Raw genomic sequence first — 12,918 nt, forward strand, 5'->3', positions numbered from 1 at the left:
AATATATATATAGAAAAAATTAGCCGGGCATGGTGGCGCATGCCTGTAGTCCCAGCTACTGGGGGGCTGAGGCAGTACGATGGCTTAAGCCCAGGAGTTTGAGGTCGCTGTGAGCTAGGCTGACGCCATGGCACTCACTCTAGCCGAGGCAACAAAACAGACACTGTCTCAAAAAAAAAAAAAAAAAAGAAAGAAAGAAAGTAGTTATAGCATAAAAGTCATTTGTAAGATATAAAACAATTTTTAGTAAGATAATTTTTTTCACTAAAAGAGTCATTTGTATTAAAATATTTATTGAGTGCCTTCAGTCTGAGATGCTGGGAATTGAAAGACAGAGTTTTCCTCTAAAACAGTGATCTTTTATCCATTTTTGATCATGGACTCCTCCCTCTCCCAAGAAAAATTCATATACATATTTTAACAGAATGTTTCATACAATTTCGGGAGGCCCATGGATCCCACCATTATGAATCTTACCCTGAAGAAGTGCAACCCAGTAGAAACAGACATATAAACATCAACTGTAATTTGTTAATTAACTTAATAGTGATGGGCATAAGAAATTATGGGAACATAAATGAGGGTCAGTTCATTTTGCCTAAGCCTAGGGTATAGAGAGTGGAAATGGAAAGAGGAGAAGCTGATGGGTGGAAATTGGTCCCAAAAGGTTGAGAATGGACCTTTTAAAGTTGATACTTTAACTACATCTTAATAATTGACTAAAAATAAACAATAGTGGCAAAACCAAATGCTGGCAATGATGCAGAGAAATTGGATCACTCATATATTGCTAGTGGGAATGAAAGATGGTATAGCTACTCTGGAAAAGTTAATAAAACTAAACATACATTATGATACCAAAAGCACAAGTAACAAAATTTAAAAAAAACAGATAAATTGGACTTCTTCAAAAGTAAAAACTTTTGTGCTTCAAAGGTCACCACTAAGAAAGAGAAAAAACAATCCACAGAATGAAAGAAACTATTTGCAAATCATATATCTGATAAGGATTTGTAATCAGAATATGTAAAGAAGTCTTACAACTCAATAAAAAAACAAATGACCGTAGTTAAAAATGGGCAAGGGATTTGAGTAGACATTGCTCCAAAGAAGATACACAAATGGTCAATAGCACAGAAAAAGATACTCAGTATCATTAGCCATTAGCAGAAATTAAAACTAAGAAGTATTTGAAATATTTAATGTTTTGGCCGGCCACAGTGGCTCACGCCTGTAATCCTAGCACTCAGGGAGGCTGAGGCGGGGGGATCCCTTGAGCTCAGGAGTTCGAGACCAGACTGAGCAAGAGTGAGACCCCGTTTCTACTAAAAATAGCAAAAATTAGCCAGGCATGGTGGCACATGCCTGTAGTCCCAGCTACTCGGGAGGCTGAGGCAGGAGGATCGCTTGAGCCCAGGAGTTTGAGGTTGCTGTGTGCTAGGCTGATGCCATGGTACCCTAGCCCGGGTGACAGCCCTGTCTCCAAAGCAAAAAAAAAATTAATATTTTATTTGAAAATAATAAGCCAATTAAAATTTTAAATAACTAACATTTTAATGAAAAATAATTATATCCTCCAAAGCAAAATAATTTTTTTAGCGAGAACCATGACATTGTTTTATAATTTTGCAAATTTTAATATCTAATTTAATGGAAGATAACATTCTTATATATGTATCTGTATTCAATCTGTTGCAATATATTGTTTTAGTTGAAATATGTGAAGAAAATCTACCTTCATACAGATAAGTAGTTGGAAAAGGGAGGAGTATTTTAATAGCCTTTTCACATAATTGTAGGCTATTCTTTTTTGATACTACATCCAAACTCAGCCATTCTTAAAATGTTAGTTAAAATATTAGTTGCACTATGGAATCCGAAGCCCAGTCAATGAATGACACTTTTATACTCTGTAATATTAAAATCCATTGATCCATCTTTCACTTTGAATGGAACTTTTACCCATGTGTGATTTTGAAATATCATGCAATGCTCATTTGGAAGATTTTGGTTACTAAGTCATACAGATCTTCCAAATATTGAGCCAGTTCTTCATAAAATATCAAAAAATCACAATCATTTATATCAGCATCAGTCACATCAAGAAAGTCATACTTACCGTAGATACAAAGTTTCCAAAATTCTGTTTTTCACTCAGAATCTCAAATTTCATCATTTGCAGTCATATTGTCAAGTGTTCTCTTTGAAATAACAGGCTTACTTCATTCATTTTCAAAAAGTGCTTGATGGGTACTCACGCCTAAATAACATTAGTCATTATTTCAAGTAAAAGTGTTATTCCATGAAAAAAGTGGGTAGTTCAGCTTGCAGCTGAGTCACATCAATGCTTTTTCTTGAGACGGCCATTATGCTTCAGTAGGCAGCAGAACTGTTTTTTATGTATTTGCCACTTCACCACAGAGAATATTAATAATTTTTACCGCTTCAGCAAGTTTATCCTTAATTGAAATTGGTGTTAACATTTTTTTATTCATTGATTGATTCATTGTTACTGTATGTGCAGTGAAGAATGTGATGATTGCTAATATAGTTCGGTGCCACTACCTACATTCATGCTAAGGCCTAGCAGTTTTGCCTTACTTTTTCACCATCAGAGCAAATAAGGGGGTCTATTGATTTATGGCTCAATCAATTATATTTTATTTCCCTAAAATAATACCATGATTAATCTAGTTAAAATTAATGTTTTTAGAAGTTGTCAGGTCAGACATTAACCAGCAATGTCAAATATGTGGGAAATAAAATTCTAGTACTGTGCCAGTCATGCATGGTTCTTGGTTGTAAACAGTGGAAACCTACTGTATAACTTTAGTTAAAGCAGAAACTTAACTGCTTGTGTTATGCAGAAAAGGAATTTATTGGAAGGCTATTTGTTCACACACTTCATGGAAGTCTGTATATTTAGACTCAGAACACTGGTGGGAACCAAAGGAGGCTACATAATAAAGAACAGCCACTGTCTCACTCAGAAAGTTGGATTAGGATAACACACCACTGGACACCCTCATGGCTGCTAGCAAGCACTGCTATCCGTGGCCCTTCCCCATCATGCTGTGAATAATCCAAATCTCTCTGAGTCTTTATTCACTGAAGTACAAATCTTTGGATTTTAAGAGACTATCTGATTGGCTAAGCTTAGGTCACATGTCTGTGCCCTCGTTGCCAGCAAACTGGGGGAGAAATTATGTCTTTCCTTTCAGCTTCTATAGTTGGAGATATTTCCCCCGTAAAAACCCACTCAATGGCAATACCTACAAGTATACAAGATGTTTGAATGCTGGATAGCCAAAACCAACAGCTAGTACTATCAAATCTTAAAGATTTGGGGAAATGTATTTGAAAGTCACATGACCAAATGAAAATTATTTAATAAATTCAGAAATATAATCCAAGGCTTGCCTTGACAATATTAAACATCAAGAAGATCAGATTAAAACTTGGCTTTGAGCTCTCCTTCTTCATACCTTTTATTATGGGCTTTTAAATATCCTCCTCTCACCGCAAATCTCCTCTGGGCCTCTGAAACCCACATTAAGATTCATGATGGCAGCCTGGTTGAACCACAAGAGCTCATTTCTAGGGATGAGATTGGTCTCTCAGCTAGAGCTGGGTAGATATTAGGAGCAGCCAAGACCATTCAGCAAGGCAAAGGGAAGTACCACAGGCAAGAGAGCAGACTGGGCTGAGGCTAGGGGAAGTGCTACAGGCCACAGCAGAAGCTGAGTGGCTGGGACAGGCCAGGGATTAGGAGGGAAGGGAGATAAGGCAATGGAGGGGAGGGCAGAGAAAGGCGCGTGTTGTACAGATAGTGGCTGCCCAAATTCTTCAAATAACTAGGCCTATGAAAACAATGAAAGCATTGTCCTTTCTGGCTTTCTAGAACGATAATACTTGACCAAACAATTAAAAATTTCATTTCCTATAAATGCTTTATATCTCACAAATGCCCTTTAAAACTGAAGTGATACTGAGAACTTTCTGTTCTATTTATGATGAGAATGAAGAAAACTGTACTAGGTTCTGGAAAGTACACTGCATGTATTATGAAAAGGGAACTCTTCTTTATTATGGAACAGGTCTGTATAGTATCATATTTCCATCCTTCCATCTGGGATTGCAGCTGGCAATAAAGCTCAGCTTCCAATGTGAGTTAAGTATTCAGTTTGGTTATTTTGCTAACCCAAGATCCTGAGAGAAAATCTGTCCTATATAGGTGAATCAGATTATCACAGATTATGGTTAAAATTTCAAGACCATTAAAAGAAATTTAAGGGGCATGCATTTTTTTTTCACTTTGTAGTTTGCCTTGTCAATACCAATCTTTCCTAAAATACATTTTAGGGACATTTTAAAGTCTCCCCTATTTTTATATGTGAAAGCAAGATCAGAATTGCTTTGGAAAGAAGAGGATCAAGATCTGAAGTAAAGGTTAGGGAAAAGCCAGACACTGAGGATTATACAAGGAGGGATAACTTTAGACATATAAATTAAGTGGGACCTCTTTTTTTGTCCCCTTCCAGAAATTTATAGAATCATTGATAGAGTCAGCTAGAATATCTTCCAGTGTTCCCTTTCCACCTTGCTATGCTACCTACACACACACATACACACACACAGCATTTGAGACTACTTTTGAGACTCTGCCTAGAATTAAAAAAATTTTTTTTTGTATCAACCCAATAGTTTCCCCCTTCTTTCTAACAAAAAATAAAATAATTCTCTTAGATATTTGTGTTTAATTTTTTCCTTAAAGACTTGTTTCCTAATATCTTTTTTCTCAGGATAATTGTTGACTCAGTTTGCTATAGCCACAGACTCTCCTTCCTGCCCCCTTATCCTTTGCTTTGGTAGCATACCTGAAGGATGCAGTTTAATCTTCAGGAAATTCACTTCCTATCAGTAGTAGTCCTGAGTGAAGTGAATTTTCTAAAATGAAACAGTATGTCTGACAAAGTTTCAAATGGTTAATTTTTTTATGCATTTAGTATTTGATCTTTTTCCTTAATAAGACACTCTTTTGGATTGCCACACTGTTGACACTCATCAAATGATAATTAATAACAAGTTTCAGAGGTCCTCACTTATTTTCCTAAACCACAAACCGCCCCATCTTTGAAAAGGCTCTCTCTTATAGCTGACAACAGTGTGAATTTTGATTAACTTTAGTTATTGAATGTAATGTGAAGTACAGAGTCAAAGACTTCCTGGTCCTATACCTGTCCAAAGCATGTAACCAGTATTTTGTCTAAGAGCTTTCTCTAGGGAAAACAATCCTGACCTGGTTCAGAAGAAATACTTTCCCTGAAACTCTCATCAAGAGCAAAGAATGATTGGTAAACTACTGCCTCATCCTTGGGAAAGTATTTACAACAGACCATTTTGACCAAGAAACTCAAAATTAATTCTGGTTTTTAAAAAAAGAGGCATAAATACATCTTAGATTTAACCTTATGAAATTGATGATATTTGACCCACAAAATTACGAGTTTTGTATGGCCTACCCTAATTTTTTTGTGTGAATAAAAGAGGCCGCCAAGGTCAGTTGGGCAAGTTTGGGGGGCATCCTGCAGAGTTTGATATGAAAACCATATCTTAAAGCAAAACTTGAGTTTGTGCTTATTAAGATTCCAAGCTCATTTTTCCCCTGGTGACCTTGTCAGCATTATCAGGTTTGTATAAAGTGTCAAAATTATCCTCTTGTCAAAGTGTAAACTTTGACTCATTCTTGGGCCACCTGTTGTACACTAATAGTGGCTGACATGCATACTAATGGTGCAGATGCAAGCTTTACATTTCCTTTTATTGGTCTGTAGTTTTATTGCATACATTGGTGGCACAAATACTGCATTCATATTAGCTATTTATATTAACTATTTTTAGTTTTGAGATGAATAATATACTTTGCTTATGTTTTTACAATGATGAGAGGCTCTGCGTCACAGACATTTTAATAGACTTTAAAATGATTACATTTTACTTAATTTTACTACCTCTAATTTTTTTGCAATTTTTATTTTCAGGATATGTCACTATGTGTCTGTGTTTTTTAATGATTTCAGATTTCCTAATTACCATTGCTTTAGTGAATGAACACATTTGGTTTCTGATCAACAATTAGTATAACTACTAGAAAACAACATTAGTTCCAAATATTATGAATATAGATAAGTAACTTTGAGAGGCGTATTTCTAATTGCTGCATTGGCCCTCTTATTTTTGAGGCTTGACATGCCCTTCAGTTTGTTGGACAGCTTGAAAGATTGTTAGTAAGGTAAATGAGGTATAGAGTGATAGAAGAAAAAAAAACTCTCTATGACAAGAGAAAATTTAATACAAAGCTGTTTTTGAAATAAAGATATATACTATTTTCATTTTTGATCTGGTTGTAACAGTTTTCTGTACTGGAAAACCAACCCCATCTCTGGAATCCGGTGGATATGGGCCAAATATAAAACGTTAAGAGGTAATTGTTGTTAATATTGGCCTGCTATGCAAAACTTTTTGCCTGATAGACATCCATGTTGATCTGTGTGAAAGCTGCTCAGTGTCACAAGTGCAGCCTATTGCAGACTGAGATTCCTTCATTCCTAGGGGGACATCATGATAGAAATACATTCCTTTCTATCGAAGATAATGGGCTCCAGCCTCGAGCCAGAGTTTGGCTAATACAGTAGAAGCCATCTTATCTAGTATAATGAGGACTAGTAGATGGTCTGTTCGTTAATAAGACTGGTTGAAGCAGGAAATCGTTTTTTAAAAAGATATATGTGAATCTTTATTTCTTGCAATTATTTAAATGTGCATTCATTTGCCAGTTCTTTTATGTAAGGCCAGTGCCTTCTCTTTGAGTCCAATCCACTATTTAGAATTCCATGTTGCCTTTCTTGCTTAACCTACAAACTTAATTTCCAGTATTGGTTACAGTTACTTGAAATTAGTATAAGAAGTTAAATATACCTGTTAAGCAATCTGAGTGCAGACTATTATGATTTTTATGGTTGTTTTGCAATGAGAGAAGTTTTTTTAACTTATTCACTTTTACCAAGTCTTTCTATCTTTTCGTACTATATTTTATCTGTTTATGTAATATTTCATTAAATTATACTGACAAATACAATTGGCAAAAGTAGTCTTAAAAAAAACTACAACTAGTTGTAAATATTCATTGTGCTATGGGCACCAGTCAGTGAGTTTTACAGAGGGGTGGGAAGGGTCATTCAATCTAGTAAATCAGGTTCTACTCTACATGGATTTGTGGAAGCCAAATTGGATAACTCAGTTGGACCTTAATTTTATTGTGAATTACTATATTTATTTCTATGGCAGCTTCCTCTCCCTTCCCTTTTTCCTTTCCTTCCCCCTTCCCTCTTCCCTTGGCTCTTCCCTTCCCTCTTCCTTCTGCCCTGCCCTGCCCTGCGCTTCCCTGCCCTGCTCTGCCCTTCTTTTCTGATGAAGTCTCACTGTGTTACCCAGGCTGGACTCAAATTCCCTGGGTTCAAGAGATCCTCCTGCCTCAGCCTCCCAATCCCAAGTAGCTGGACTACAGGCCTGCCAATGCTCGGCTAATTTTTTCTATTTTTAGTAGAGATGGGATCTCGCTCTTGCTCAGGGACTCCAGACCTCAAGTGATCCTCCTGTCTCAGCCTCCCAGAGTGCTGGGATTACAGGCATGAGCCACCACGCCTGGCCAGTAAATATTTCTTGATTGATTAACTAAAGCACCTTTGTTTCTGAAAATATGGCCAACAGGATTAATGATCTAAAAAAGCGTAAAGATGAACACAGAGAAAAAAAATTATTCAAAATTCATTGTTGTGAGGCTCAAAAACATTTATTTTTAAAGAAGTGAAGGTAAATGTTAAATGAATTAACTATATTGTCTCAGATATATGAATATATGTATATAAAAATTATTTTTTTACCTAAGATAAGCACTATTAAAGTTTGTAGTATACCAGCTTTGGTTCCCTGCAGTCTGATCTTTGGGCTTCTTGGTTTAATAAACAGGCACTTTAAATTGTAGGCTGTTTCCGTAGTTTGCAAACCTTTAATAATTAAAGACAAGGCAAGTCAACTGTAATAATTTGTATGCATGCAAGATATGATTCTTCTTTTTCATAACTAATAATGTGGTTTTTGGCTTTCTGCTGGAAAAGTAGCTACTTCGTTTGAAATTTATTGAAGAGAAAAAGTAGGAGACATGATGTTCAGAAAATCATGTTTAAAAACAACAATTAGTATGGCATCTAGATTTTAGCAGAAAACTCAGAATCAAGTCTGAGCCTGACCTTAACCCATGACCAATGGAATCTAAGTGTGTTTATTTTTACAATAGCCTTAATTTGGGACTTTCAAGTTTTTTGGTTTGTTTTCCTATTCAATTTAGAGACCCTGAAATGGTATTTTAATTATAAGAATTAAGGTATTTATAATTTTCATGGCATGAAGATCAGCAAACTGTATTTTTTTTTTGGTTATAATGTTATCTTACTCACTCAGAATTGTGTGATCTTTGTGTTCTAACAATGCACTTTAAAAAACAAAACAAAAACAAAACAAAACAACTCCCATACTACAATGCTGGAATTCTAACAGAACTTTATTCATCTTCCCTCCCCTCCCTGATTTTTAAAAACACGTTCTCATGGAAATGTTTCCTTGAATTACACAGAGCACAAGCAGTTACTGGAAATGTTTTCTACACAGTTCTGTTCATGTATATCAATTTCAATTTGTTTGCACATTTTAGATTTTTTCTTAGCTTTGCTGATAACTGCATTTCTTAATCATGTTGACTTTCCCCTAAGTTGTGTCAAATTTTTATCACTCTCAGCTATATCAAATCCTACTTTTTGATGGGTCCTTTCATATAGCAAGTTTTTTGGATGAATGATGAAACAATGAATGTAGGAACGAAAAAAGAAAGCAACATGGGTTAAACTTAGGTTCAGTTTTATCTCCAGTTTAAATGGAAATGCTAATGTATCTCTTTTTTTTTCTTTTTTCTGTGAGAATACTTATGCTTTTTCTAGGAAGAAAAGGAGTTATTGAAGACAGTAGTTAATATCAAAGTTGTGAGTCATTTATAGTCAGTTTTAGAATACCTACAGATATATATACATTTTTCAAAACATTTATACTTCCCCTTTTCTGAATCCAAACTCCTTTTGGCTCATTCCTACTTTTAGTAAGTGTGGCTTAAAACCAGAAACTTCAGATAACCTGAGTCACTTACAGATCATCAAAAGTTGGCTATATTATATTTAGGACTATGCAGTTGTGCTAGATACACATAATTTTAGCTGTTCTACTGAACTATATATGCTTTTGAAGGGCAAGAATGGTACATCTTCTTTTGTATGTACCTGTTGCTTACAAATAAATGTCTAATTCTGTGGCCACTTCAGAGGCAGAAGAGGATGCTAAGCAGGCAAGGCTCTAGGCCCTAACCCTGCTTAAATTAGCACCTCTCTTTTATATATCAATAGTTGGGGTAAGAATTTTGTTGAGAAAAAAAAGTTGTTCTCGTTAAAAAAAAAAAAAAGTTTGAAAATGACTGTTTAGTGGATAGATAACTTCAATATTTTTTGACATTATCTAATCTAGCCCTCATCATTTTATAGGACTAGAAACTGAGACCCAGAAAGGTTATATAGTCTTTTCGAGATCATACATCTATTTAGTCACAGAACTAAAACCCCTTGTTTTAAACCTCCTTGATCAATGTTCTTTATACTGCAGCATATATGTTGTCAGAACCCAGGAGTTTTCCAAGATGAGTGCACAGTGCCTGGTATTGGTAGAGAGTAAATGTGTATTACATTAATGAATGCATGCATGATTCTAAGATGATTTGTAGTTAATTACCTCTGAGACAAGTTCAAATGAAACAGTCATTTGTCATGATCCCAGTGAAGTGTTTCTCTTAGAAACCCTGAATTTGGCCTGTTTAGGACTAAACCAGTTGTTATATATAACAGATTGTTCTTTGTCAATTTTAGGATCACCTGCTGTTACCAGCTACCACCCATAACAAGACCACAAGACCAAAAATGTCAATTGTATTACCAGCAATAAACATAAATGGTAAGTTGAAATTTTGGTTTATGAACATGAGCTTCCTTTGTTTACCCAAGATTCTCTGAATTAGTTAAAAGACATTTAAAATGTTGAGTTGGACAAATATATATCCGTGCATTATTTCTGAAACATTTTCCCACTGTTTTCACAAAAATATTATTTTTATATTCCATATTCTTTTTTAAAAAATTTTATTAAATATATCTTTAAAAGAAAAACTAGTTCTCTTTTATTTGCAAAACTGGAAAAGCTACCATCTTAACTGCTCTACAGACTTCCTGTCTGGGGCCTTTGTAGTCATAAATGTAGTATAAGAAGTCCTTGCTGTGTTCTAACAGTGAATTTGTAAATTAGATTTTTGGAACATAAAGCAGTTTCCTTTGTTACCTATATGTTAATATGATCCTAGACCAAGCCACAGAAACCTAATTATGTTTAATCCATAATACTGATGATTTTGATATTGATAGTATTACTGTTGCATTTTGTTCTACTACTAATACTGGGTATTAAACAAAATGTAAATAATACTATAATCTAAAGATGTTAAGGCATAGTATACTTGCTTATAGTCTAGAGGGAAAAATAAAACAAGCACAGAAGTAACTGTACTCCAAAGAGAGAGTCCCATAAGTAATATACAAAGTACTAAAGAAATTTAGTGAAGGAGAAATTACTTACAGCTGGGTTCTTCATGGAGAAGAGAAAGAACCCCCAATACGAGCTGTGTATTATAAATGAACACAATGTATATTATTGACTAATTGCTTTCTTTGGCACATCATATTAGGCTTACTGAAAATAGGAGAGTAGGCCATCTTTCCCAAGTCCATTTATCTGACATAATGGAACTACCAGTAAATTTTCTGTCTAGTGTTAAAAATCTCATAGTATATAAGGAAGATAAAAATGAAAAGCCCTTTGAATTAACCTGCAGCAGAACCAGTCCACATTCTGATTGGTGATCATAATTAAGTCATCAAATACAGTTACAAAACAAACAATGGATTTTTAGGGGGATTATAATAAATTCCAATAAAATTTAGTCTTTAGGGAACAAATAATATTCATTGTACACTTTAAGACCATAGAATGACTATAGAATTTCATGAGCTGTATATAGACAGTTTATTAGAAATGCTCAGGAGGCAACTTTAGAGACATATAACATAAATGACTTTTTTTGTTAAAGCATAAGCAAATTTTAATATTTATTTAGTCTTACAAAGATGTTCAGAACAAATTTAAGAAAAGAAACTATAACATTGAGAAGAACATCTCTTTCTTCAGTAAAAGCATAACTCTGAAGTTATTCATGGAATAATCATACTACTACCAGAATAAGGACAATATGTTCCAAAATGTATTTTATTACACTTCAAAAAATATGTTTAGGAAATCTCATTTATTCTCATCCTATAGGTACCTTTATTCCTCTGCTTGAACTGTGATAGATTTAACTTTGGTCAGCTGATACTCAGAAAGGCTGTTTACTAAGCCTCATCAAGGCAGAATTCACTTAATTTTGTTCTTCTGATTTTGAGTTCTTATGCAAGAGAATGCCTGGTTTTATTTTATAACAGTGAGCTATCCATTGACATTAAGCCAAAAACAATAAGACGCTATTCAACTATGTTTATCTTGGCTAGGTGACTAATTTTTGAAGATGAGCCTTTCATGAATTTGGAAAATATAATCATTAGACCATCATTATATTTTCATTCTGTTTCAGATTCTTTGTAAACAGTCTTTAATTTTTTTCATTTTAGGATATAGTAAATTATTAGAAAAATTAAGATTCAAATCGAAAATTATTGATTGAATATATATCGTGTGTCAAGTACGATGCTACATCCTAGCCTCTTCTCTGAACAATCCCTTCACTTTCTTGCTCTCACTGAGGGTGCTTCTCAAAGTAGAGCCTGCTTTTTCTTCCCCACCTCATATACCTCACAGCCTGCAGGGGCCTGGGTGGTATCCTTCCTCCCCACTAAAACTTCCAAATTATCTCTCCTTTCTCTTTCAGTCCCCCTAACATCTTTCAAGCATATCACATCAGACTTTACTCCTCTTACTCTTCTTTGTTACTGTCATCTGCCCCACCTTCACCAGTGACTCTCCACCACTGCTTCTGTTATCTCTCTGCATAACTTCAACATCCACATAGAGGATTCGTCCAGCACCCTAGCCTTTTCTGATCCAGTCACTTCAGCCTCTCATCCACATCATGTGCTCATATCTCCCCTTACCATCATCAGTAATGGCACTCCCTTTGAAATCTCCTTTTCACACTTCCTACTCTGTTAGTTATTCTCTTTAATATTCACACTCCAAGTACTCTCTTACCTCACAGATCTCCAGTCCTTTGAGCCTACCACTTTTTTCTGTATCTATCACATCCTTAATGGCCATACATTCTCCTTACCTAGCCTGGATTCCATGGCCATATTGTCAGCACTCTTTTGCGAACACTCCTTACTCCCCGGCTTCTTTATTCTTGGGTCCCACTTGCCTGGAAAAACCTCACTGTAGTTAAACCCAACTCTCCCCTTTATGCCTTCTCTGAAACAGCTGAAACTTGCTAGAAAATATTGTCCAGTTAAGATAAGTAGATTCACTTGAAATTTATAGCGATTAATTTCAAAGGGGTATTCAATACCACCAGTCATTGCTGGTAAATTCACTTTCCCTCTCTTCTGAAACAAGAATTTCTCACCTTGTCTTTTCAAAACTCCAACATCCCCTCTCCCCACCCCCTCAGCTGATGAACTCACTAAATGCTGCATTGAGAAAATAGATGTAATCATATGAGAGCTA

The 12,918-nt window shown here is 35.2% G+C and overlaps 1 protein-coding gene across 1 annotated transcript in view; it reads left to right on the forward strand.

The window, feature by feature from the left end:
• The window catches only part of ATF6 (activating transcription factor 6), a 193,348-nt gene that overhangs the window by 121,543 nt on the left and 58,887 nt on the right, over window positions 1-12,918 (forward strand). The window contains exon 16 of the mRNA XM_045546533.1: window positions 10,023-10,107. Within this exon, the coding sequence (XP_045402489.1) occupies window positions 10,023-10,107 (85 nt within the window). The remainder of the gene's footprint in view (window positions 1-10,022; window positions 10,108-12,918) is intronic.

This window comes from Lemur catta, chromosome 3, assembly GCF_020740605.2.
Source record: "Lemur catta isolate mLemCat1 chromosome 3, mLemCat1.pri, whole genome shotgun sequence".
In the NCBI taxonomy this organism is placed as follows: domain Eukaryota; kingdom Metazoa; phylum Chordata; class Mammalia; order Primates; family Lemuridae; genus Lemur; species Lemur catta.